Source organism: Diorhabda sublineata, chromosome 3, assembly GCF_026230105.1.
Source record: "Diorhabda sublineata isolate icDioSubl1.1 chromosome 3, icDioSubl1.1, whole genome shotgun sequence".
NCBI lineage: Eukaryota > Metazoa > Arthropoda > Insecta > Coleoptera > Chrysomelidae > Diorhabda > Diorhabda sublineata.
In genome coordinates, this window is record NC_079476.1 from 14394902 (window position 1) to 14419724 (window position 24823).

Sequence of the window (24823 nt, forward strand, 5' to 3'; positions counted from 1 at the left end):
TGAAATATAATTCATCTGGTTGAATTATCTGAAAATGTAAGTATTGTATATATTAATTTTTGTTATGAAGTGGTTTTAAATTATTTTAATATTCAGTTATTTGCTAGACTGACCCCAGCCGTCTATTACTATAGCAACCTCAATAGACATACATTTGCTACTTTTAAAATGACTGATTTATTAGCAAAATCAGGAATTTTCTTTGATGAAGTTGATAGAATATGTATTTTAGAGCCCGAAGTATCAAAATCGACCCATGAGCTTAAAGATGAATGTCAACTTTACACAGAAAGTAAGTACTTTGCAACTTAAATATAACATCAATATTTGTGTTTAGCAATAGAAGTTATGGAGAAAGAAATATCTTTGAAAATGTAGAGAGATGTATTTGGAGTGTAATAGGAAAATCGGATTGCCTTTATCCATTTAAAATAATGCAACACAGTAATATCAATATCTCTTCTTTACATAATATATTAAAAGAAATGTATTTCTATTCTTGAAATTTCACTTGGTTATTTTATTATAACGAATCTTTGATATGAAAATAGATACAGAAGAAATGAGAAACAGATAATTAAATAATATGAAAAGTATATATGAAAAGAAATTGTGAAAGTTCTCCATTATCATTATAGTATTTGAGAAAATATCCATGGATCATTTTGAGTTTTTAAATTTCTTTCTTATTGCTATACTCAATCCAGTAAGTCATTTATTTTACTATTGTATGTAGTCTCACAATAAAAATCGAGGTAAATCATAAAATATAAGAATGTTTCTAAGCTAACACAGGACTAAAGCAAGAAGTTCCATTAACTGCCACAATATTTTTTTTATTTCAGTTTAACGGACCTCAAAAAAAAATAAAATGATATAAGAGTTAAATGAAGGACTGTTACCAAATCTATTACAATACATAAATTATATTTTCTGGTACAGCTTGGTAACTTTAAGGAACTTCAGGACTTTGTTGATTACTGGCAAGCAGTTGAGTGTCTCCTTGATGTTAGTTTTCAGATCATACTGATGGCATAGGGTAGAGTATTGTCTGCAGTCAGTAAGGATGTGCTTAACATATTAACAATTTTAACAGACAGGACGACTTTGTAACGACATCAAATAGCTGTGATTAAGTTTTGTGTGATTGAAGCGGAGTCGTCTTATTGTCACAGCTCCTCTCACACACACACACAGTTTATGAGCATGTGAGAAGTTGATTGGTGGATGTTAGTAATGTTCTTGGATGAGGTTTTTGAAGTTAGTCTTTATATCATTGGTAAGCTGAACTAGGATTTCAGAAGGATTCTGATAGGCTTCTTTGGCATGGCGATCTGCAGATTCGTTTCCAATAATTCCAGCATGGTATGGAAGCCAGATGAAAGAGACTGTTATATCAAGAGCAATGAGAGTTTGGTTTGGTGATTATGATTTTAATTGACTGTATGGACGAAAGAGAGTCAGTACATATGAGGATATGTTTCTGGGGAGACGAGATAAATTTGAAAGCTTGAAGGATTCACTTTTGGAGGCATCGGTATACCGAATTAGGCTGAAGGATTTTTTATGGAGAATTTCTAGAAATGTTTTCTTTACAAGAACGCTAGAATATTCATGTTTATTGTAATCGGTAAGTGAGATGTCTACTATGGGCATCTTTTGGTCCAAGGAGAAGAAGAAGACAATTAATGGTTGTTATTTTTGAGTGGAAGTGCGAGCAACTGAGGGATGAAAATAGCGAATGAAATGGATTAGGATTGGAAGATATTTTAGCAATATCTAACAGAAGAAGAGATAGTCATCGGATAGTGGTGGCTCATTAGCTTCAACAAAATTCTCGCAAAATTAAAATTTTTCCAAATTTGCTGCCTAAATAAATTTTGTATTTATACCTCATTTCTAATTCTTATTGAAGCCATCTTCTTTCATATTAAAACTGATTAAATTATGGCTTACAGTTAACTGGGGCTAGTCCGATCTAATTGGAACTGAACAGTTTCAACAGTCTTTTTACTAATATTGAATATTACATGTACCAAGCATTATTGACAGCAAACTACCCCACTGCGCCACTATTAATAATTTTGTGACGTGAATGAGCGGCGCACTTTTAACCGAGACTGTACGACTGTACCCCCCGGTGCACTCTCCCCCACTCATAGCTCAAGAGCCAAAAATGTCTAAATTTAGTCTGATTTTGTTTGTACTGCCGTGAGTCACCTGTGGAATAGTGCGTGTTGTGTAACAGTACTGTAGTGTTTTTTGTTTGAAAGATTAGTGTTTTGAAATCTGAAAGGAAAGTGAAATGGCCACGTAAACATGACACCTTAAGTCTTTAAAGACAATCATAAAAATTGCAAAAGAGATGAACGTTGATAAAGCCACAATATGTGACTAGAAAAAAACCGTGCAAAGCTTCACCAATATTGCACAACATCTTCTGAGGCAACTCTTGGAAATCGCCAGAGTGTCGGTCTCAGTATGACAAAGTTGACGAAGCACTTTTTCTGTGGTTGTGGTGGAAAAGAAAAGGGGAACCCCTTTAAGTGAACCTGTTGTTCAGGAAAAAGCTATGCAGTTGAACGTGTTATTAAATGGTGAAAATTCATTTACGGTGACCGATGGCCAGTTAACTATAACTGGAGAACAGCTCTCTTCTGATCATGCTGTGGCGTAGGATTACCTCCATAAAGGAAATTGTTCGCCTTAACACATTTATAACGCCGAAGAAACCAGCCTCAATTTTAGAATCCTGCCAACAAAAAACTTAGCTTCCAAACCAGAAACTCGTGCTCCTCGTTTTAAGATGAGTGAGGACCGAGTAACAGTAATGGCTTGTTCTAATGCCGCCGGTAACCATAAACTTCCTCTCATAATGATAAGCAAAGCTGCTAAGCCTCGAGCCTTCAAACATATCAACATGAAGTTACTTCCAGTCTATTATAGACACCAGAAAAGAGGCTGGATTGTTGGAAAATTATTTAAAGGAAGGTTTAATGATCAATTCGTTCCTTCTGTTAAACAGTTTAGTAAGGAAAATGATCTACCCCCATATGCTATCCTTTTTATCGACAAAGCACCGTCCCACCTAGACTTTGAAGAACTTACCTGGATAAAGGCAGCCTTTTTACCACCAAATGTGACACTTTTACTACAGCCAATGGACGAGGGAGTTATGCAGGCGCTGATGTTGAGTACCGAAATCCTTGATTTAAGATCATACTATCCTTTTGGTACAAAAGATTAAAGAAACATACGTAAAGGATATTGACAATTGAGCAGCTGAGTTTTGGAAAAATGTTACAGTTGGAGCAATAATAAAAACTGGGATAAACTTTGGATATCTTTGCAGTTTGAATAACAGTCTACAAAAAATGACACCGTTCCACTGCTACACAACATTCCAGGTTGTCAGAATGCAGTCGAAGTAGACGCGAATGAATGGACGGCGGCAGGCGTCGATAGAGACTTTGACAGAAGATGACATCATCGCAACCGTGACGCATGAGCAGATTCAGTGTTCCGAGGAGAGGAGCGGCGAAGAGTAAGGTTGCGCGGAGGGAGAGGAGAAAATTTCGCACAATGAGGCAGTGTATATAATCTTGGCAATGAGACAGTAGCTGCACTTGACCTGCCCCTCGCTACTTGGAGCAACAGTTTACTGCCACACCCATGTTCAAAAACAGACTGCCAAAGCTGCAACAAATGACGATGCCCAAAAAGAAACCTAAGTTTATTCTTTTCTTCAGTACGATGTTTAATTACAATTTTTTTAACTACATATTTCTTCTTTTGTTTATTGTGTCAATTTAGTCTGTACTTATTAAACAAACTATTTGTACTTTATTATCATTTCTTTTCAACATAAACCACCTTCCCGACTGCTTTGTCTACTCTTAATTTTGTAAAATATATTTTTACATTAGTCCAAATTATGTACTGTATTTACAAACAATTTCTGGAACGTGTTCGGACTAGCGAGACTAAAGTATATTAAAATAAAATATCTTAATCATGGATTGTTACTAGAAATAGGACGAATAAGGACCAATATGAAAAAAATTGAAGGTTGTATGCTAACATATTGGTACAAGTTAAGCCATTAATCATAAATTAATATCGATGATGAGATTTATGACAGTGAAGATGATATTAGCATATTTAATGGTCACTTTTTGAATAGTTATAATTCATTCACAAGGAATATTTCATAATTTTTTTATAATCATTAAGTTGCATGACTGAATACAATTATTTCTGTTATTAACAATTCTTTCTGAGTATTTGGTAAATATTAGTATCAGTATTACTGAAAACGATAGTATTAGGTTTTTCACAGAATTATTTCTTTAGAAATTGAGGAATTTCAACGATTATCGAAAAAGTACGTTGATCTTGTCCAACAATTAGGAGATACTATTGAAAAAGAAAAAATGAAAGCAATAGGAGCCAGAAATATTTTGCATAGTATGGAAAAGCAAAGAGAACATAATCAAGAACAACTACAGGTAACGATTTGAATTTAAATTTTGAAAACAAAAATCCAATCGTTTATTTGAATATTATCAAAATATTTAAATGAGTTATGAAGAATTTATCAAAAGTATAACAGAAAACTTGAAAAATATATGAAATTAATTATTATTTATCGCAATATAATGTATATTGAAATCATTCAAATAAAGCCCTTTATCTAATTAAACTACTCTGATAACGTTAAGCTCCCACATTATCCATTTAAATTTGATCTAAAAATGCTGTTCATTACTATATGACCTAGTAATGAACAATAAGGTTTTTGGTCAGGGTTTCCAGTCATTCCGAAATTAATGGAAACGAAGAGACCTATATATACTTGCCATGAAAGCCTTTTACTGACCGAAAAGTTTACTGAAGGAAGGAAATGGATTCCTGGATTTTAGTTATTTTTTGCTACACCATCTTACAAGACTGCCGTCTAAGGACGTTCTTAATAGGACACTGATGACTGCAGATTCTATGGAAAAGATGGAAAAACTTCAGATCGGTTAATAACAAGATGCCTTGCCTTTTTTTAGTAGCTGGGAGATGATCTTATTGAAAATATATTGGAACTTTGGAACGGGGGGCAACCTATAGGTGCTTCAGTCGTCGAGGGCACAATAGAAATTAGAGGTCGCAGTATAACGTTTTATCCCATATACAGGGTGTCTAGACCTGACGTGCATCTCAATTCCCGCAGTTTTCCCGACAACTTTTTCTAATTTTCCCGATATTAGTAAACCAATTTTTAGTAATATTCAATAAACAATAGCATTCAATACAAAAAAAATAATTATCGCTTTTTTATTGTTTTTTCATAAAGAATGATACATATTAGTTACTCATAACAAAATATAAATGAAATATATTATTGAATTAATGACTACTTATATTAATAGCGAATCACAATAGGTTCACTTATTTATTCTTTTCTAAATTTTTGATTTGGTCATTTAAAGCTGATGTTTGTTCTAACAAGTTCTTTCGTTTTGCTTTCAATTCTTTAACTTCTTCTGCTTTTCTTTTTCTTTCATTAGACTCCTTTTGTTTTTGTGCATCTTCATTTTTTTTATTCTGACAGAACTCCACATATCTACTATGCGCCATTCGCACGTTCAACATCATTTTAGATGTGATAGATACGTGTTTGATGCCCCCTGCCGCAGTAACTGCATCATAAATGATGCGCAAGGCAACTAGACTGTTTTCCGCCTGATTTACAACGATTGCCTCTTTGTTTACGGAAAATCCGCGCTCAACTGCTGCATTTCCATGAGATAAAATGAAAATTATTTCTAGAAAATTAATCAAGTTCGGGCAGGTCAAACCGGAATCTTCTGTCAATTCTATCCAAAATTTATCAAGCCTTTTTACACTTCGATTATATATCTTCATGGATTGAATGGTGTTAGAAAATTGTAGAATATCTCGATACTCTTTTTTTATTTTGTCAGCCGTCGAGCCAGAAATCAACTTGTTCGTGTCAACCAGAACAGCCAAGCAAGAGTCAAGTCGCTGTAGAGCTACGTTGGATTGATGTGCGATTAAATTTGGATTCACACAAGTTATGTACTTTGTAAGTTTATACAATAGAGGTGATCGTTCTTGAATTTTTTTAATAATTTTAACGAAACAATTCTTACAATCAATCATGAATTTAGTCAATAATTCACCAGAGGGCTTGATTTTAGCATTCTTCAATGCGCTCTTAGATGAAAATCCTATATCAATTTTGCTAGCAGGAAGCAAATTATGTATTGAAACTACAACTTTCTGTGCATTTCTCCGAAAATTCCCGATCTCGAAAAAAATCCCGTTGTTTTCCCGCTGCCAAAAAATTCCCGCTTTTTCCCAATGGCTAGACACCCTGCATATATATCATATAAATCCAATAAAATAGGTTAACAAAGATTGCATGTTAAAACTTTTTCAAAAATACCCCGAATAATGCACAATCTGATCCGTTTTTTCAATAAAGTGGTTATTTTGTACTGTTTGATACAAATTTTTCTTTGTTTTTGAATATATTATCTTCATTACTTTAGAGTAATTTACACGATACATATTTTTATTTAGTGGTACGATTTACAACAAAACATATTTGTTTTACTATAAAGTCATAACATTTGAAATATGCAATGATTTCGACTTTTTGTTCATAATACAAATTGTGATTTTATGTCACCTTCATCATGTCCTCTCGGCAATAAATAAGCTGTATCATATAAACTTAAAAACCTATTTTTTAGGCAATGGTTTCTGAGAAAACGATGGAATTGGAGCGTTTGAAAATTCAACTTACTTCTTTACAAAAAACAGAAATGGAACAGTTAGAAATAATAAATCAATTGACTCACTGTTGAAGAATTATTTTATTTTGACATATACCAATTAAGTATAATCATATAATCAGCTCCACATTTAATCATTAAGCATTAATAATTAACATGTCTTACTGCAAACCATTCACGAGGCTTTGCATGAATTCTTCATAAAAAGTTCTTGGTAACTATTTTCTAGATTAAATATATTTTGATTGGTGGTGTCTGAAATTTCGTATTTAATACATTACACATAGGCTGATGTCTGCATATCTGAGATAAAATTCTCCCATGGGATATCTCATGTTTTTTTAAATTTTTTCTATCCAAAATTAAATGATGTAGTGAAGCACTCAAAAACAAGTACTTACTCGAAGATCGAGATTTCTCGCGCTGCAAGAAATATAATGAGCTATTTCCATGCACCAGGTACTTTCAGTTCTGGTTGTGATCTCGACGATATTATGTATATAACATCAGCCGCAGAAATTAATTTGGTATATCACACTGTTTTAAATAAGATTTTTGCCTGTCCTGATGTTGAAAGGATAATCAAGGGTAAAAACGTTACATTGATAAGCCAGAATTATGTAGGAAAGGCATTGAAAATATTTTTCACTCAGAGGCAGAAGAGACAAAAAACTATGCTACTTGCATTTCGTTCATAATGTACCGAGTGCTTTGCGTACATTAATGAGATAATGAGGGAAATGAGATTGCAAGAACAGAAATGCATGAGTCATTATGCCTCTTCCGCTCAAAGTTATCTCAAATACAAAAAACTGAAGCCATCGAATACCTTGACAATTTTTACAAAATTGTAAACTTATATACAGACATGCGTTTTAATTTATCAGATAACATTTTCGCTAAACTGCAAGTCATAAACTTAACAAACGATGTTTCACTGGATAACTTACTATGAAGAATTTAACTTGATGAAATCATCCTCGGAAGTAGTAGTGGGAAATTGTTAAGACACTACTGCACAAAAACGGCACCAGCACTCTAAACAGTTTCCAAGCAATTATATCAAGAATATAGTTACACTAATTACACTAATTCCCAACCTCAAACTGCTGTCCAGAACGCGTTTTATCCTAAATGAATGCAGAATTACTTATCCAATTCAATCTAGATGAGTAAAATGAAAAAAAAAAAAAAGAAAAAGTTAAATATTCAGGAAAATATAATCTATAAATTGCGTTTTCTATGGGTATCTATCATCAATATCATTGTAAATTAATTTGAAACTCAGATAAAAGAAATTTTAAATGTAGCTTCCTAAATTGATCAAATACATTGCATGACTTGCACCGGATGATAAATGCATTTTAGGGAGTTGTGTTGGGTAATAAATAAATAAAATCAGTGTACTTGCTTTTATTTTTCCTGATGATTATAAATAAGAAAAGTCCACGCTACAAACATGTACCTAATATCTAAATATGAAATTTGTGTATATTTTTCATGAATTTTTTCATGTGTAAAGCAAGTACCCTAGCTGAAATCAGAAAAATTGTCGTTTTTAATTTGTTTAGTGACCTGTACATTCAGCGAAACTTCAATATAAACACTTGATTTCTAAAAGAGAAATCAAGAATCTATTTGTGAATTGCTTCAATACAATATTTCGTATAAGGCAAATGTAAAAATTATTTTTTGTTATGTTTAAAGAGGTACTAAAGTAAAATTAAAATCTATGCTATATTGAATATATCGATTAGGAAAGCAACAGCTGAAAAACAAGTCAAAATGTTAATAAAAATAAAAAATCCCATTCGATATAATTCAATTAAACTTAAAGTAGAGTACAATTCATTTTTTTTTGCTTTTTTTATAGTATATGAACTTAACTTTAATTTACTGTGTTACTGCTACAAAAAATACTTCCTAACAAAATCATAATTTCCAAAAAAGGCTGTGGAACTACCAGATTCGTGTGAGAGAAAAAATAGATGAGGAAAAGGTCTTATCCAGCTTACGGTTATATGCTCAACGTTTCATTATCCCAAACTGTGTCCAAGAAGCTTCGAATGAAATTCTATTAAAATACTAGCTCTAATATTAAAAATAACTTTACTACCAGAATTTAGTTACATTAAGAAACATTGATATTATCTAAAAGTATAGTAAAAGATATAAAAAAAATTAATAAACTGCAATTAACAATTTTTAAACTTATATTTTCTTTACGTTGCGACATAACGTAACCAGCTTTATACATTATTAAAGGCACTAGTTTTGTGATTAAAATGACCAACACGCCTGTTAGAATAGAAATATTTCTGTTTAAGAATGTGCTGCTTCCATAGCGCTTGTAAAGCAACGCTTGCGCTAAATTGAAATTACACAATCTATTCCGTCTTAGAGTACTGACACAATTTAGGGAACTGAGAAAAGGCTGCTGTAGGAATATAGCAATAATCAAGATCAATTTTTGTAAATGCAGTCGCTTTGTTATAAGGACTACACAGCAGTAAAAATTTTTCGGTGAAATTACCAGATTAGTCAAGATAAATTTCGAAGGAGATGAACTTACCCCAATCGAGTTACAATTTAATCTCAGACGACAAAAATTTGCGTCGCTAGTTTGTCCAAAAATACACACACGGGAAAGACTGTCAATGAGGCAGTGTAAGAAAATAGACATCCTAGCGAACGATACTCCTAATTTAATTCGTAAGGAAGTGCTATAGTCTGGAGTAAGATTAGTTTGCGGTCCTGTACGGAGTCTATGCTCCATTAAACTCTTTTCGCATGATATAGGTCGTAGTGTTGAGCTAAGTGAGCTTTCATAGAGACTGGCAGAAATGTGGGTTCAGACGTATCAAGATGCAATTAGAATCCAAATTGTAAGTATGCCTTGAAGATGTTATCAGAGCAATACACATCTAATATTACAATGAGATTGAATAGTGAAACATTTTTGCTAAAATTCCTAATTCGTTTTTCTCAATTTTTGATATTAATATGATCAATATTTCGAGCTTTTTTAAAATAAAACCGTTGGGCTCATTGGTGTCAGTTGGAAAAGAATTATAGGGAATTTCTTTTTAATATTTAGAATTATTTTGCGGCGCAGTCTATTTTTAATTAAATAGTATTTTTTAATGAAAAGTATTTTTGAAGATACACTTATAACTCAAGGTATAAATTGTCTTTGACATATCCATTTCATCCTGTTACACTTCCATAGAATGTGTGACTAGAGAAAGTGACTACGGTCACGTTAGAAAGCTTTTGATTATATAAAAACTGTGTAATTTAGCACCTATATAGCGTTAGATTGACACAGCGATACCGATAATGAGAGTTAGCAATCTGTCTTTGACATATCCATTTCATTGTGTGACATCTCGTTATCTATATTTGACGTATCCATTTAGACTTGTATATAAATATGTTCTAGTTAGGTAAGGTGACTGAAATAAAAAAGCTTTCTATTGTGAAAATGGTTAGATTTAGTCTACAGCATCAGAATCAACATTTTGAAATCAGTATCCGACCTATCCACATTTCATAGTGTCATACTTCCATAGAGGTTGTGGTTAGTTAAGGCGTCTACTGTCTCGTTAGATAGTTTCTGATGGTTAACATGTGAAATTTAATATGTGAACCCTACCTAAATAAACAAAATAGCTTAATCAATAAAATGTATAAAATTTATTCATGCCGAACTTGACCATCTCCCCTTAATTCAATGATTTTGCTACTCAGTAATTTTAGTTACAAGAACTACAATTGTTACTAAAAATAAAATTATACTAATTATAAAAATATTAAGAGTCGCGAAGACATGGTTCTGTGCTTTAAAAAAATGAGAGTATAGTGATTTCGGCAATTTTAACAAACATGCTGATAAGAAAAATGACATATATTATTTGAAAAATATTTTTCATTCACTCACTCAACATTTTTTTTGCATTTTTTCAGCTCTAAAAGACGAGTAAATTTTGTGTTGATATCTTGTTTTCTTTTTCAAGTTTTCGATAAAAAATAATATTCAACTACTATAGCCATCTATACAGGCTCTGTTAGAAAAGTAGCTAAAAACTAATATAAGTATTTTAGTGTTATCTAAATACATTATTAGCTGTACAAACATTCGATCAGGCGGAATTTCTTTTTCAAACTTTCACATTCAAAAAAATGATAACATTGAAAAGTGCAAAAAACTATCTTAACGAATTAGTATGCCAGTAAAACACGTAGTTGGTCAATAAAATTTTCAAAAAAAATCGCGCCTTTCAATAGCAGTATCGTTGGAAGAAATTCTAAATTACCATCAATACACTGACACTCATAAGGGCACTGTCTGGTTCATCGAGCCTTCCAAACGTCGGCTCTGGCTCGAAGTACCAGATAGTGTAATTGTGAATATTGGCATCAGTAAACATTATGAATTTACTGCGATTAAAGCAACTATTCATTTATCGATATATAAGATTTTAATAGTAGTAGATAATACTTCAATGATAAATTGATTATTTTCAAAGATTTTAGAAATGAGCTTTTCTAGAACTCTCAAAGACTGCCCGGTTTTTCTGCATCTTTTCAATTATATAATCAAAATGTTTTAAAAATGATATTTGTGAAAAATTTTAAAATATGTTTAATGTATTACAATTAATTGTTTTTTAAAACAATAGAGGTTAATAAAGAATCCCTTTAGATGTTCTATAACTACAATGTACAGAAAATAAAATTCACCTGAAAAAAAGTTGTTTGATAAGAGTATCAAAATTATATACATGTGAAATGGCATTTGTAAACTTAAGTTTTTAAAAATATAATTAACTCTCTACAGTTAACTTAAAAGTAACCATTTCCATTTACTTATTTAATTCATTAATACTACAAAAGGAGAGGTTATTTGCTGCAAACTTTTTTTGTTGTTTTTATTTATTTTTTGTATTAGATTGAATGCTCTCACTTTATGTATTTTAATTAAACTATTCAATATGGTGTTTTTGCGTCTATTTTGTTCGAATAAATGAAAACGCTCTTAAAAAACACCTAAATGTATAAAAAACACTAACTGTAAAATACGCAAAGATGGTAGATCTGCCTCGAGAAAAAAAGTCGAACGAGTGCATTTACAGTGTGTTTTTTTTGTTATTTTCAATATTACTTGGCAGATCTAAAGTTAAGACGAAGTAAAAATCATCTTATCAAAAAAAAACATCAAATAATTCATTCACACCGATGTTAACAATTTAATTTCGCTAAAAAATCTGTACTAAACTCAACATATAAAAACTATAACATTATACTGAAACAAAGCATATTAATCGGTGTGATACTAAAAAATTTTGGAAAGAATAATGCTGGAAAATTTTCAAAATACCTCGACTCAAAAAACTGTTATGATACAGATAAGTCGGCCCAGACAGAAACGTGCTACAAGAAACTATTTGTAACATCACAGAAACGTTATCGAGATCCATTTTCTACAACATTTCAATGCAATATTACGACATATTATTGAGATTTCTAAAATGTACAAAATTACGTAGTTCTTAAATCAACTGGTTATGTTCCGATAACATGATTATCTAAAAATTTAGTATACACATTGAGGAAAAAGTAAAAACAAAATGTTATGCGACTATATTATTCATTGATGCAGTAACTTTTATAAACTCAATAACACCGAGAATATTAGAAATTCTAGCGTCGCCAAGTCAGTTTCCCAGTACGTTTCTTTCCGGTCCGACGTCTTGAGGTAAGGGGATCTAAGGAGACAGGGAAAACGGGATCGGGATTAAGGACAAGATTACACTTAACAAAAGTATCGAGCGTACTTTTCAACAAAAAAAAACATTTTCGTAATCCAACTACGAGCTAATCACAAATGGAAGGAGGTGTAACCATAAATTAACAGAAAACAAAATAAAAATTACGATAATAAAAGAAATGGAATCACCTCCCCGCACAAAAATATATTAGCTAATCAGTATTATTTATATATATAAATATGCACAACATAACAAAAAGCCATTCGGCGCCCCTTTCTGCATGGGGAGTGAGCCGATTCACAACTTTTTTTATTATAATAAATATGTATATAAGCGCAGAGTATACGGCATGTCAGATCGTATTGTTAGGTGTCCTTTTTTGCTACTTACGGAGCACCCTACATGTCTGCACTGAAACTAATATGGCAGTTGTCATTTTTTTGGGCGTCGCAAGAAACGACGCGCAACGATTCTGCATGCCGCTTATTATTCAAGCCAAATACTAACCTTAAGATCGGAAGTAGCATAAAGCAAAAACCTGAAAATCGCGCGGTGTACTTATTCATATACAACGTTTGCAACTTCTTTTACTCATTTTTTTATATATATAATAGTGAAAATTCTAGAATAAAACATCAGTTATTTAGGGGTAAGGTATTGTTCGATATGTAATATAAATTGGTAGGGTCAAAGCCTCATATAAAGTACATTTGAAAAAATAAAACAATATTAAAAATAACTGTAAGTTCTCAAATTTTTATGATAGCAGTACTCTCTCACCTAGGTTCTGGTGGTTCTTTTGCTTGAGGGTTTTAAACTAAGAATTCAAAAGAACAACAATTTTTAATAACATTAGGCTGTAAAGTACCATTTTTTTCATAATTAGACGAAGCGCTTGGAAATATTTCTTTCAAACAGTTTGAAGTCTGTTCGGTATGAGTTGGGTGTCTCAGTGAACGTTTACTGCCGCCATAATGTTATCGAAAGATATTATGTGAAGCTATAAAATCGATTAAAGATAAAAAAATCAATTTTCTTCATTAGATCGGGAACTTAGTAACTAATATGTTAAATTTTTTTAATGTTGTTAATGAATTGATATTCTCTATATTCGAAGTGGTCTTGCTTAACTTTCAGTTGATATTTTGTAGTTTTGTAGCAGTATTATTTCTCTCAAATAATTTATAGTTAAAGCCTAGTCGACAAAGGCTTCCATCTTCAATTCATAATGTCAGGTTTCAAAATATACAAACTGCTAATTCAAGGTTGGTAGACATTATTAATAGTTAAGAGGTATTAATAAATATTTTTCCTGAATCAATAGTCATATGCAAATTCCGTTTTGTCGTTACCAACATATTTTGCACTTCGAAAAATAATTGGTAAACATTAAATGATGTATCACTCCTTACAAAACCACTTGAAATCAACCAATAGGAGAGGGAATTCCTCCACTTCTACTTCTATCCCTATTAATGCTAAAAGCAGTTTAAATTTTGTTAATAGAACTGATGTATCATCAGTTTTCTTAATTGAAATTTTCATCTCGATGAACTGTACCTAGTATAACTGGTGTTATGTATAAATACATGAATTATATTAAGAGAAAATTTCTGTACGTTTTTCTACATTCAGTTTATATGATGCGTCAATTCTATTTTATAAACTACTAGACAATTCTATGAAATATAAATACTGGGACTTTTAACCAGTTTAGTCAAAATATAGACAAGATTAATCATCATTAATCATCTTAATTATTTCAAACCGAAGAAAACTGAAGAAACTACAAAATAGATGTATCGAATTTTCTTTTATCTTTCAATTTTATGGAAATTTACCATATTCAAGTTGCAATTTTTCGTCACAAATATACACCATTAAAATTATATACACAGTTTTATATTTAAAGCGCATCATTTTTTCGAGTTTCGCTAATACTTCCCCGATCTATATTAATTCTCTCATACAGTGGCAGCCGCGAGACCAGAGGCCATCATGTGCTTCATGATGTAATATTCATCCAAAGATGAGTATCCATTGCAATCAACAAATAGCGAAAGTTCTCGATTGCCTTCTTGTGAAATCAGTGCCGAAATATCGAATGATTGTTCACTTTCAGGTAAACAGTCAATGTGGGATTGCTGAATTGTACTAATATCTGAGAGGAGTTGTTCTCCATCCTGGCTGATATCTTCGCGAAGTTGTTGATTTGAAGCAGGACTTGGTAAGTTAGACCTGATTTCTTTCAAACATTTTTGACACACCTAAATAACAAATATATTATGTAGATAAAATATGATCAAGTTGTACATCTGATTACATTATATGCTTCTATGAGAAGTTTTATGCTTATATAACAGTTTAGGAAGAAAGAGGAAAGGAAGAAGCACTCTGGGGGTGTCTTTCTAGGCTGAAGCACTTTAAAAAATTTCCATGGTACTTTGATCTGCTAGAAACAGAACTTTATAATAATTTGAATTCGGGTTTCACAACTTTCAGGAAGCACCTTAGATTTACTGCTGAGTGCAGATTTTGTGGGGAAACGAAAGAAATAATTTCTGATTTAACCTCCTTAAGTCAACACAGATATTGAAGTTTGTTGGAATATTGAAACTAAATATTAATAAATTGAGCTAGATTTCTATAACGTTTAGGCAAGTGAAAATGGAAGTATGGGATTTTTTAAAAACCTTTAAAATTTTCAGTATAAAGAAAATTTGAAATATAGCTCCCAGATCAAGTAAGATTTATGGAAGGATAGGTAAAAAAGTAGCATTTTTGACCTAATAATTTTGACAGTTCATCTCGAGTTTATTAGGCGTCAAAAGCATGTGAGTTCTTAGATGATCAATTTTCAAATTAGACGGATCTTATAGAAGGCAAATAAAATATAAATTCCAACCTACATGTCTTTTCGAAATGTAGATGGAAGCGAAAACATCAAAAAAGATTTTGAAGAAAGGAAAACAAGAAGCGATCAAGAAATATAGGAATTGTAACACAACTAAGTTGAAGATAGCCAGATGCATGAAATATTATGTATCAAGACAATACCCAAGAAACTGTTGAGAAGTGTATTAACGACGTGAAAATAGGTAACAAGACAATACTCAAGAAACTGTTGTGGCACTAATATATCACAGATATTGTTCAGTTGGAAAAATACGGGTAAAACTCAAAGTGAAACAAGACAGAAATCTACTAGTCTTTAAAATCGCAATATAATTAAGGCAATGGTTATACATACATCTTCGCCATCCCAAATACTTCTTAGTTTATCATCCCAATCCATCATCTGTTTTTTGTTACCCATAGGCCAATCATTGTTGCTACTAGTTTTATTCATTCGACAATTTTCGCACATGTAATCCTCGTATTTCCAAACATCTTTATTGAAAATACTTTCCGGACGTTGGACGACATGTATAGGACATACACTACAATTTTCTTTATTCGAAGCAGAATTCAAATTACCGGGACAGGTGCAGCGATCAAGTGAGTAAGTTTCATCTTTATTGCAATTTTTGAGCTGAGAAAGTGGAGAATACTTCATTTCCTAAAAAATAAAATCGTGCTGTTACAAGGACGCCAGATAATATTTTATTTGACAACAAAAAAAGTCTAAAACTAAAAGTCCAAAATAATGCAGTCTTTTTATTACTTATCAATACCCTTCAATTTCCCATAAGATTATAATACAGCTCACATTTCGGCAGCTTTATAGCATTAGAGCATTAACTTTTTTGTTTGTTCCAAGGACTAATGATTTTTTCTATAAAAAGTTGGCTATTCTACATGCTCTTTTTAATGTTGTTTTAGACAATCTAAACTAAAAGAAATGAATTAAACGTTTATATAATAGTACCCTCAATGTAATCTATAAAAAGATAAGCAAGTTTTAACAACAATGCGACCTTGTCCTATACATAGATAATACTAATTATTCATTACATAGGTGGAATTCCTCGAATTTACATAATATTCACAAGTGTAGGAAAATTTTAACTGCAATCCAATACACATTTGTGCCTAATAGATTCTGATATAATGACCACAATATTTTTTCATAATTCAAGGTCTACCTATTCAGTCTATAAATAAATTGCGCAAAAATAAATACTTTGGGGCCTGCGTCGGTTATTTTTGTAGTTAGCACTTTAAGAACCAGTTTTATTAACTAATTTTCAAAATTAAAATGGCCTGAATATTATTCAAACTGATTTCATTTAAAAAGGGTTGGTTATAGGAGATCTGGAATCATCAGTGGCCCAGTTGAAGCCAGACATGGCAGGTGGTTGGTTTCATTCTCCCAGTTAGTGCAGTCAGGACATAGTGCATGGGAAATTCATTTAAGAATGTATGGACACAGCGTTATAAGTGATGGGTTTATTTAATAGTTGCACTATAGAAAAATGGGTGCCACTTATTTTGATTGACAACCACAGTACTCACTGAATATATACAGAATTTGGAGTTTCTTAACTGTTACAGCACTGATGGAGAAGATATATTGAAATCCATTGTGATACGTCATTAGATGTGGGTTCAATTTAATACGCCCGAAACGAAAATTACAACAATGGATGCTATATACGTCCATCGATTCGAATTACATAAGATATGCAAGAGATGTTTTTACCAATCTTAGCTGATTTTAGCAAGACTTGCTGAATATGTGTAGGGTTCATATGGTATATGCAATATGATGCAATATACAAAAATGATATCGAATCCCCTATTTCAGATAAGTACTTTGTGTTAAACAATATGCGGAAGATTTCGTTACTAACTCCAATCATAAACTGAAATCTGCTAGAAAAAGATAAAAACATCATTCACATATCTTCGGCAATTCGTATACGGACATTAGAAAAAATTTCTGTCCAGACCATAATTGTACCTTCTCGAAAGGGACGAATTTTTGGACAGATCATTGATGCAAGGGCGTCGATTAATTTATCAATATTTGTTCTCGTGTAATGTCTGAAAATCCACAACGAGGCTAATCTGGGTGGATCGTGTTCCACTATTCTTACGCCAGTAGTGGTGTTCCAATGCATAAGCTAATCTTTCTTGCTTATTTAAGAGGTCAGTGGTACTCTCCTTAAAAGTGGTCAGGATGTTAAATTATCATCACGGATTCTACTCATTTTTGTTGATAGGTACAGAAGCGCATTTAGCATTGAAGTCTTCTTCTTAAGATTATGCACGTATTACGAGGTTTCCTACGATCTGTAAGTCCCAGGCAACGACCATCATTGGCCGTTGTAACTCTAGGTCTTACAGTTCTCGTTGCAGAAGCACTCCTAGTTTTCTAGAACCGATTTAGCTTCCTACAAATGACACTTTGCTACACATTCACTCAATTTGAATTTATGTGTTGAGGCTACTTCGAATAATAAAATAGCACAAGAATAGATAATTTCGTTGTTAGCATTAATCGAATTAAGTAAATCCTCCAACATCCAGTAAATATTTTTATACGAATAAAAAGAAGCACTTCAGAATTTACTAAAGATCCAAAAATATTTGGAAAATTATCAACAATAAAGCTCATTAATTTTTTTCTCTAATACTAATGAACAAATTTCCATAAACAATTTCAAAGAGATCTATTCAGTTGTTAATACTGGGATTTAAAAATATCCTTAATATTTGATTAGGATAATATTTTGTCGGTTTATGTAATTAATGGGCAGAGCCAAAACAAATATATTTTAAATATACTATAAGAAGTACACTAATACACGTGTAACGCGTTCGTATGAGCGCATATGTATGTAGAAATAATTTACGTTTACCTTTTCTCGTTAAGGGGGGTTCAAATCGATAATTAACGAAAAACAGTGTTATGCGTTTCTCCAAATTCAAACTAAGAGCACGTTAAATATATAATAATGCATATGTAAGTAAAAAACAGTTATTTTCCAATAGATCAAATAATTCCAAAACAAAGTTCTATTACATATTCCTTGTCTGTCTGAAATAACGTTTCATTGACATCTTTTTTTTAATAAAATGTTCATAGTTCAAAAATTATAAAAATGAAATTTCTACAGCTTAGTAGTTATAATGAATGTTCTTAAAATACAGTTAATATTTTCACTGCCAAAGCGAACTAGAATAAAAAGTAACACTTCCATGTGAAAATGACAGTTCTGTCTGAAAAGAACAAATTCTATTTTGTGTTGCCTAATCGCTGAAAAAATTGAGAAAAAGCAACATTATTAACATGCTAAAAACTTTTTCGATATTTCAACTTCAAAAGTAACAATATAAAAACTCTTCAAATGCTGCCACAGTTATTTTATTACTTTTGACCAAAACCTGACTTCTGCCACTGAAATGAGTAACAACCTGTCTTTGGTATAATAGTGTCACTAACTCTAAGAAAGAAGTTCCTAAATTAGAGATTTTTTATGGTAATAATGGTAATTAGTTCTTTTGTTAAATGTTATAGTTTAATGAATAATACAAAAAACATTGTGTATATTCACGTGAAAAGCTTTTATCACGCTAGTGCTAAAATTTTATATGAAGCACCCCCGATTTTTCTGGCACATGTGATAGACAAACAATATTTGTTGATTATTCTATATCCTTTTGGTCGTTATACAAATCAATAATTTCAATTTCTCTAAAACTATCAACTTGACGTTGTTGATAAAATAACATATGACGCCATCGGAGCTGTTCAAAGCTGTAAATGTATCGAATTGAATCCAACAATGAACTGCTTTAGGAAATATATCCAGTATATCATATTTTTCAAGAAATTCATGACTCTATTGACAGTCTTGCAATCTCTGATGTTAATAACACAGTGTTACCATCACCTCACACTGGAATACATGGAAATGATCTAGCGAATCAAGCGGTAAAAGAAATTGCGACCGCTAATCTACGCCGTTACTCAGTACAGATTCACATGAATCTAACACCTACGATAAGACGTTCCATACGCAACCGAAAGGCGAATCACTGGACAAGTTTCAACACTAAGCTACATGAAATCAACGGTCCTCGATATCCAAATACTAATAAGTTGTAGAGATATAATTGCTGTAGACAGCCTACGTATCGGACATACTCGACTGACTCAACCATGCCAAATGTCAGCAATGTAAAATACCGCTCAAAGTTAAGCAAATACCACCAGATAAGAAATTCCATACAAGAAATTTTAAATATTCCAGAACAGTTATCGAAACACATTAATTTAAATAAAAAAAAATTCAAAAATATATTGCGGGAAGATGTAGTTTATGGGATGTAAGTTTTTTACGATGTCTGGCTATTAGATAACGAGACTGGTTACGAAAAAGGGTTTTATTATAAAAATTATTCTACATTCGAATGCTCCCCTTCAATATACTCCCCCCCCCCCTCGCCACACACCTTTCCATACGATTTTTCCATTGATCGAAGCAGTGCTGGAAGTCTTCTTTGGTGAGTGCCTTTTAGAAGCTCTGCCGTTTTTTGCTTTACCGCTTCCTTCGACTCAAATCAGGTCCCTTTCAAAGCAGATTTTTTTCTAACCTTTCAAGGAAATCTGAGCAGACCCGTTGACGAAGAGCTTTTGGTCAGGAGTCAGATTTTTTGGCACTGACTTCGTACAGACTTTTGTCATGTGTAATTACTCGTGAAAAATTTTTCAGTTTCTTTACCGGAGTTTACAGCCTTGAACCCCGTACTTACATCCCGCGTAGTATAAATAACTATTAATTTAATTTTAGAAGAACACAATTGACACAGTGTGTAAACTTATGAAATTATGGACACGTAATGTGGCAAATCCTCACGATATAAGAGGGGAAACACGTGTTATAGGATGTACATGAAATTGTGTTCAATGGAAACGTTATAAGAGTACCTTGTTTTGAGGGAGATTACAAAAACAATAGTATAATAGTACGGTGTTTGTTAAAGATTAACTTATTCCAATAAGAATCACTTACCATTTTTCAATTTACTTACAACACTAAAATATTAAAAATAGAACTGTTCAACTTCTCTCACAATTTCCAATTTAATTAGCCTTAGAAAGTTTTTTTTTTTAAATAATTAAATTCTCGTTTGTAAATTATGATGAATACATACTGCAATTATTTACACTTAAACATACAATTAGTGATTAATTTTCAATAAGAAGAAATTCGACTGCGCTGTTGCTGGTTAATTTAAACATACCCAACCTCGTGACAACTCACAAAAACTTACCAAGATATCGCTTGAATAAATAAAAAAATCGTAAGATTCACAATAATGAGTTTTAGACAAAGGCGTCGTCAATGGGATGTAAGGATTCTAAAAAGCGTGTAAAATGCGAAGCAACCAAAGGCCTATGTCTAATTCAAATTATCAAATTAATTTTTTATTTATAATAAATGGAATAATTTATTTACAATTTTCATTTATTGTAGTCAAGAGTTCGCGTAGTTTTTTACGTTGGACTCTGTACTATTTGTTATCACAATTCTTGGTGTCATGAGTCATGCGGATTGCATATTTACTCCCTGTGACGCGAGTGCCATCTAGCGGTCAGATACGACAACTGGGCGTAGGCCATATTGTTGATGCGTTGGGTGATCACAGCACCATAACTTTGACTTTCAATTATTTTAAAGAATTAATTAAAGATGGTAAATTGCGCTTTAGTGAACTGTATTCATAGGACAGATAAATACCTTGTAAAGACTAAAAAATGAGTCGTAGGCGCTTGAAATTTCCATCAACAATACGACCACTCATATATATTAACTAGTTCAAATTTCGTTTTTCAGTCTTTTCAAAAGCCTAGATTTATGAAAAGAATTGTGAAGGATAGTACCAAGGACTAATTACCCATATTGCTTTTTTTACATCTACTCAGCATGAATATAATAGAGCAAATTTTGAGTTTTTCGCACAGCAAATAATGAGACTTCCATAAAAGACTGGATATATCGAAGATGATGACCCAGAATTTATTAGTCTGATATCCAAATATCTGAAAAAATCTCAATTACTCCTATGACCCAAGTTATAAATTTCAGCAGGAAATTTGATATCAAGTGAAAAGAAAGAAACACTATTCAGTTATATATTGTTCCATCAAATAGAACTGTTCCTTATCTTTCTCCATATTTTCGTACCGCAGCTCAAACGAGTCACAACCTCACTCCTGAAATTTCTTCTGATAGCGCTTACGCTCATGATGAGCTAATTTCTCACTATTTCCCCTCAAAAAAGTCGTACTTCATCAAACAATAATCGCTAAAAATGCTCCGGTATGACCTCTCTCCTTGTAATGCATTAACGACGCCTTGTTGTCATGACTGCTCAATAGATGGCGCTCGCGTCGCCCTGCCGAGGCCTCGTGCACCCCAAGGATCGCCGTAGATGAAACGCTAATTCCACACATTGGTGCAAGTGAAATTATATTATATGAAATGGAATTGTTGGCGTCAATATTAATATATAATATAATAAAAGTATCTCGTACAAGTTTTATAAAAGATGTAATCATAATATTTACGATAATTAGAAACATAAATATTCCAAATTTGATAAAAATGGTTTGGTACACTGGAAGCAGCAAAACTAAGCAAATATGATCTTGTCTACTATAAGTGCAGTAGTGATTAAAAACTTGAGTTATATACGAATCAAGGGCGTCGCCAACTTATGTCTGAGGGGGGGCAATGGGGCAATATTATGAAGGATAAAAAATATGAACGCCTGGTACAGTCGAGAGAATGAAGCGTTACACTTTGGAAGTCTTTGTCTCGATGACGATTCCAATAAGAACGGTTCTAATATCAATGTATAAAACTTAACAAGCCCTCTACAGCACAATACCTAAATCAAACTTTTAAACACAGTAATAATTATTATATTTTAACAAAAATAATATTTAATTAAAACATAACGTGCGATTTTTTGCAAAATTTTCAACCACTTTATCATTAAAAATATTTGGGTTTTCGTTTATTATAGCTCTGTGTACACTCATTCTGACCAGACCATTAATGCGATCTTCTTCCATGATGCTTCTTAGCCATGTTTTTAGACTTCTGAGGCTGTTATAGGATCACTCTACTGAACAGGTCGTGCATGGTAGAGCGATCACAAGATTTAATGCTTTTTCCGTTTCGGGAAAAAAGAAATTTGTTTCTTTTAGGACAATAACTGTTAGATTTGTTATATTAAGCCTATCGAGCCACAATTGCTGCCAAAGTTCGATTTCATTCTTTATGTACGGTAAATCATAAAAGTGGGCAATATATTCACAATTTGTTTCACATTTTTAGTTGTCATCTTTTGCATCTGCGCCAGTTTTAACTTAGATAATGCGAATGATGGCGTGTTTGAATATAATATAATATAATTGAATCCATGCATGGTATTACTAAAGACCTCTCCCAGTATTCTGAAGGACTTTCTACTGGATGATTACCCGGTTGTTTACCCGGCATTGATGTAATGTCCTCCTCCAGTCCGAATTTCTCTGCAACAACAGCAGCTTCCTTTATAATTTTTATAATCACTTTTTCCGGATTTTCACAGTGGCTTTTAATTAAAAGTAAAATCCTTTTAACGTGTTTTGAGGCTTTGACCACATCCAAAGCTACAGATTGGACACAAATTATACAAAACTAAAGTGAATACTGGTGAACGGCTGTCTTAGAAAGAAATGCAATGCACACACACACACACACAAACACACACACATACACCATATCTAACTACATATTTTACACTGTTTAATGGCCTTGCGTTTTTACAAATCTGATATAGTCGTGATGAAAATGACAGCGATTTTAAAAACGGATGTCAAAATCTCAATATTTTCTACAATATACATTAAACCTTAATTTGTCATGCGATGTGGAATTTATTAATAAGTAAGGAAGTCAAATGCTCGCACAGCTTTAGGACTACATTTGATCTATATGGGGGTAACTGACCCCCCCCTGCACTCCCTTGGTGACGCCCTTGTTACGAATTCGACAAGGATGCATGTCTCATCTCTAACATGGTTGTGCATGGCGAACATCGAAATAAAATGTGGAACCAGTTATACAAAAAATCATTTCATCTCTTTAGAGCCAAAACAAGTTGCAGACCAACAGTCTTTTTAAATTTGTAATAATTTTTAAGAAGTTTCTATTTCTACCTACATAACCTAATTTAAAAATTATGTTATGACGCCATTGAAGAAAGCAGAATTGTCTATTTTTTACTTCTACCCCATTTTTTCTTAGAATAGAACGACTACCTGTAACGTCAATATAGTTTTCATGTATAATTTCATTTGTATTATAGAACAATTAATCAATTCACTCATAAATATTTTTAAAAATAAAAAAATTAAAAGTAAATTTTATACAACAAAATTTAGAAAATTCAAATTTGTATCCCGCCAACGGTTTAACAGACAGTTCTAGATTCACCTCAGTTCAGTGTAATGTTCTTATTATATATTTAAATTTCGACCTTGAGATGTAAATGTTCCAAATAACGGTTTGCAAGGAAGGATCCAATTGAAAAAAGGTTATTAGAAATACGGTTCATGTATGGAATTAAAAATTTCAAAGTATTTCATTGATAATAACCGTTGATTAGTATAAAGATTTAATCAAAATCATTTACTAAATTTGAAGTTCAAGAGCTATTTGTACCCAGTACTATTTGATGTATTCTTGTACCTAATACTTCACTGGAAATGTTGATTCTGTACACCCCGCTATATTATGTTGAATGGTTCTGGTCACAAGGACAAGTGACTTGTCGGCCTTTCCGAAATTGTATTTGGGTAAAGAATTTATTTTCGTTTATAACTGTTGCTTTGGAATTTCGTTTTCCGTAAAAATTGAAGGGTACCAAAAAAACTCAGTTTATACAGTCTGGTATCTTGAATGCCTCTTATCAGCACGTAATTTTTTTCTCTACGCTTTCTGACTCAACATTTGCTTTACCCATTTATATAATGAGAAACAATTTGAAAGCACGATAATATTGTTAATTTCAAAAAAGTCCGCTAAATAGTTTTTTAATTTTTAAATGAACCACCAATTAACTCTGTGAGGCTTCACGTTTTATCTAAGAGATTTACGTAACCCTTATCTTTTAACCTCAACATTCAATCATTAGAATATTCTCAATTATTGAAATGCGTTCTACATAAAAAATATAGCGTATAACTCAGTTCCATGTTTGAAACAAGTTTTTATCTTATTTCTGATATCAAGTTTT

General features: G+C 32.2%; 2 protein-coding genes across 3 annotated transcripts in view; one reads left to right on the forward strand and one right to left on the reverse strand.

Moving 5' to 3' along the window:
* Window positions 1–48: 48 nt before the first annotated feature.
* On the forward strand, window positions 49–6885 carry LOC130441985 (intraflagellar transport protein 20 homolog). Its single transcript, XM_056775927.1, has 3 exons — window positions 49–292; window positions 4354–4508; window positions 6771–6885. The coding sequence occupies exons 1-3, from the start codon at window positions 169–171 to the stop codon at window positions 6882–6884; spliced, it is 393 nt and encodes a 130-aa protein (XP_056631905.1). The 5' UTR covers window positions 49–168; the 3' UTR covers window position 6885.
* A 3073-nt stretch (window positions 6886–9958) lies between these two features.
* LOC130441984 (uncharacterized) overlaps window positions 9959–24823 on the reverse strand; it is a 74016-nt gene continuing 59151 nt past the window's right edge. For both annotated transcript variants that reach the window (XM_056775925.1, XM_056775926.1), the window contains exons 10-11: window positions 15834–16142; window positions 9959–14850 (exon numbers count right to left, since the gene is read on the reverse strand). In XM_056775925.1, coding sequence (XP_056631903.1) covers window positions 14548–14850; window positions 15834–16142 — 612 coding nt within the window. In that variant the 3' untranslated portion in view covers window positions 9959–14547. The remainder of the gene's footprint in view (window positions 14851–15833; window positions 16143–24823) is intronic.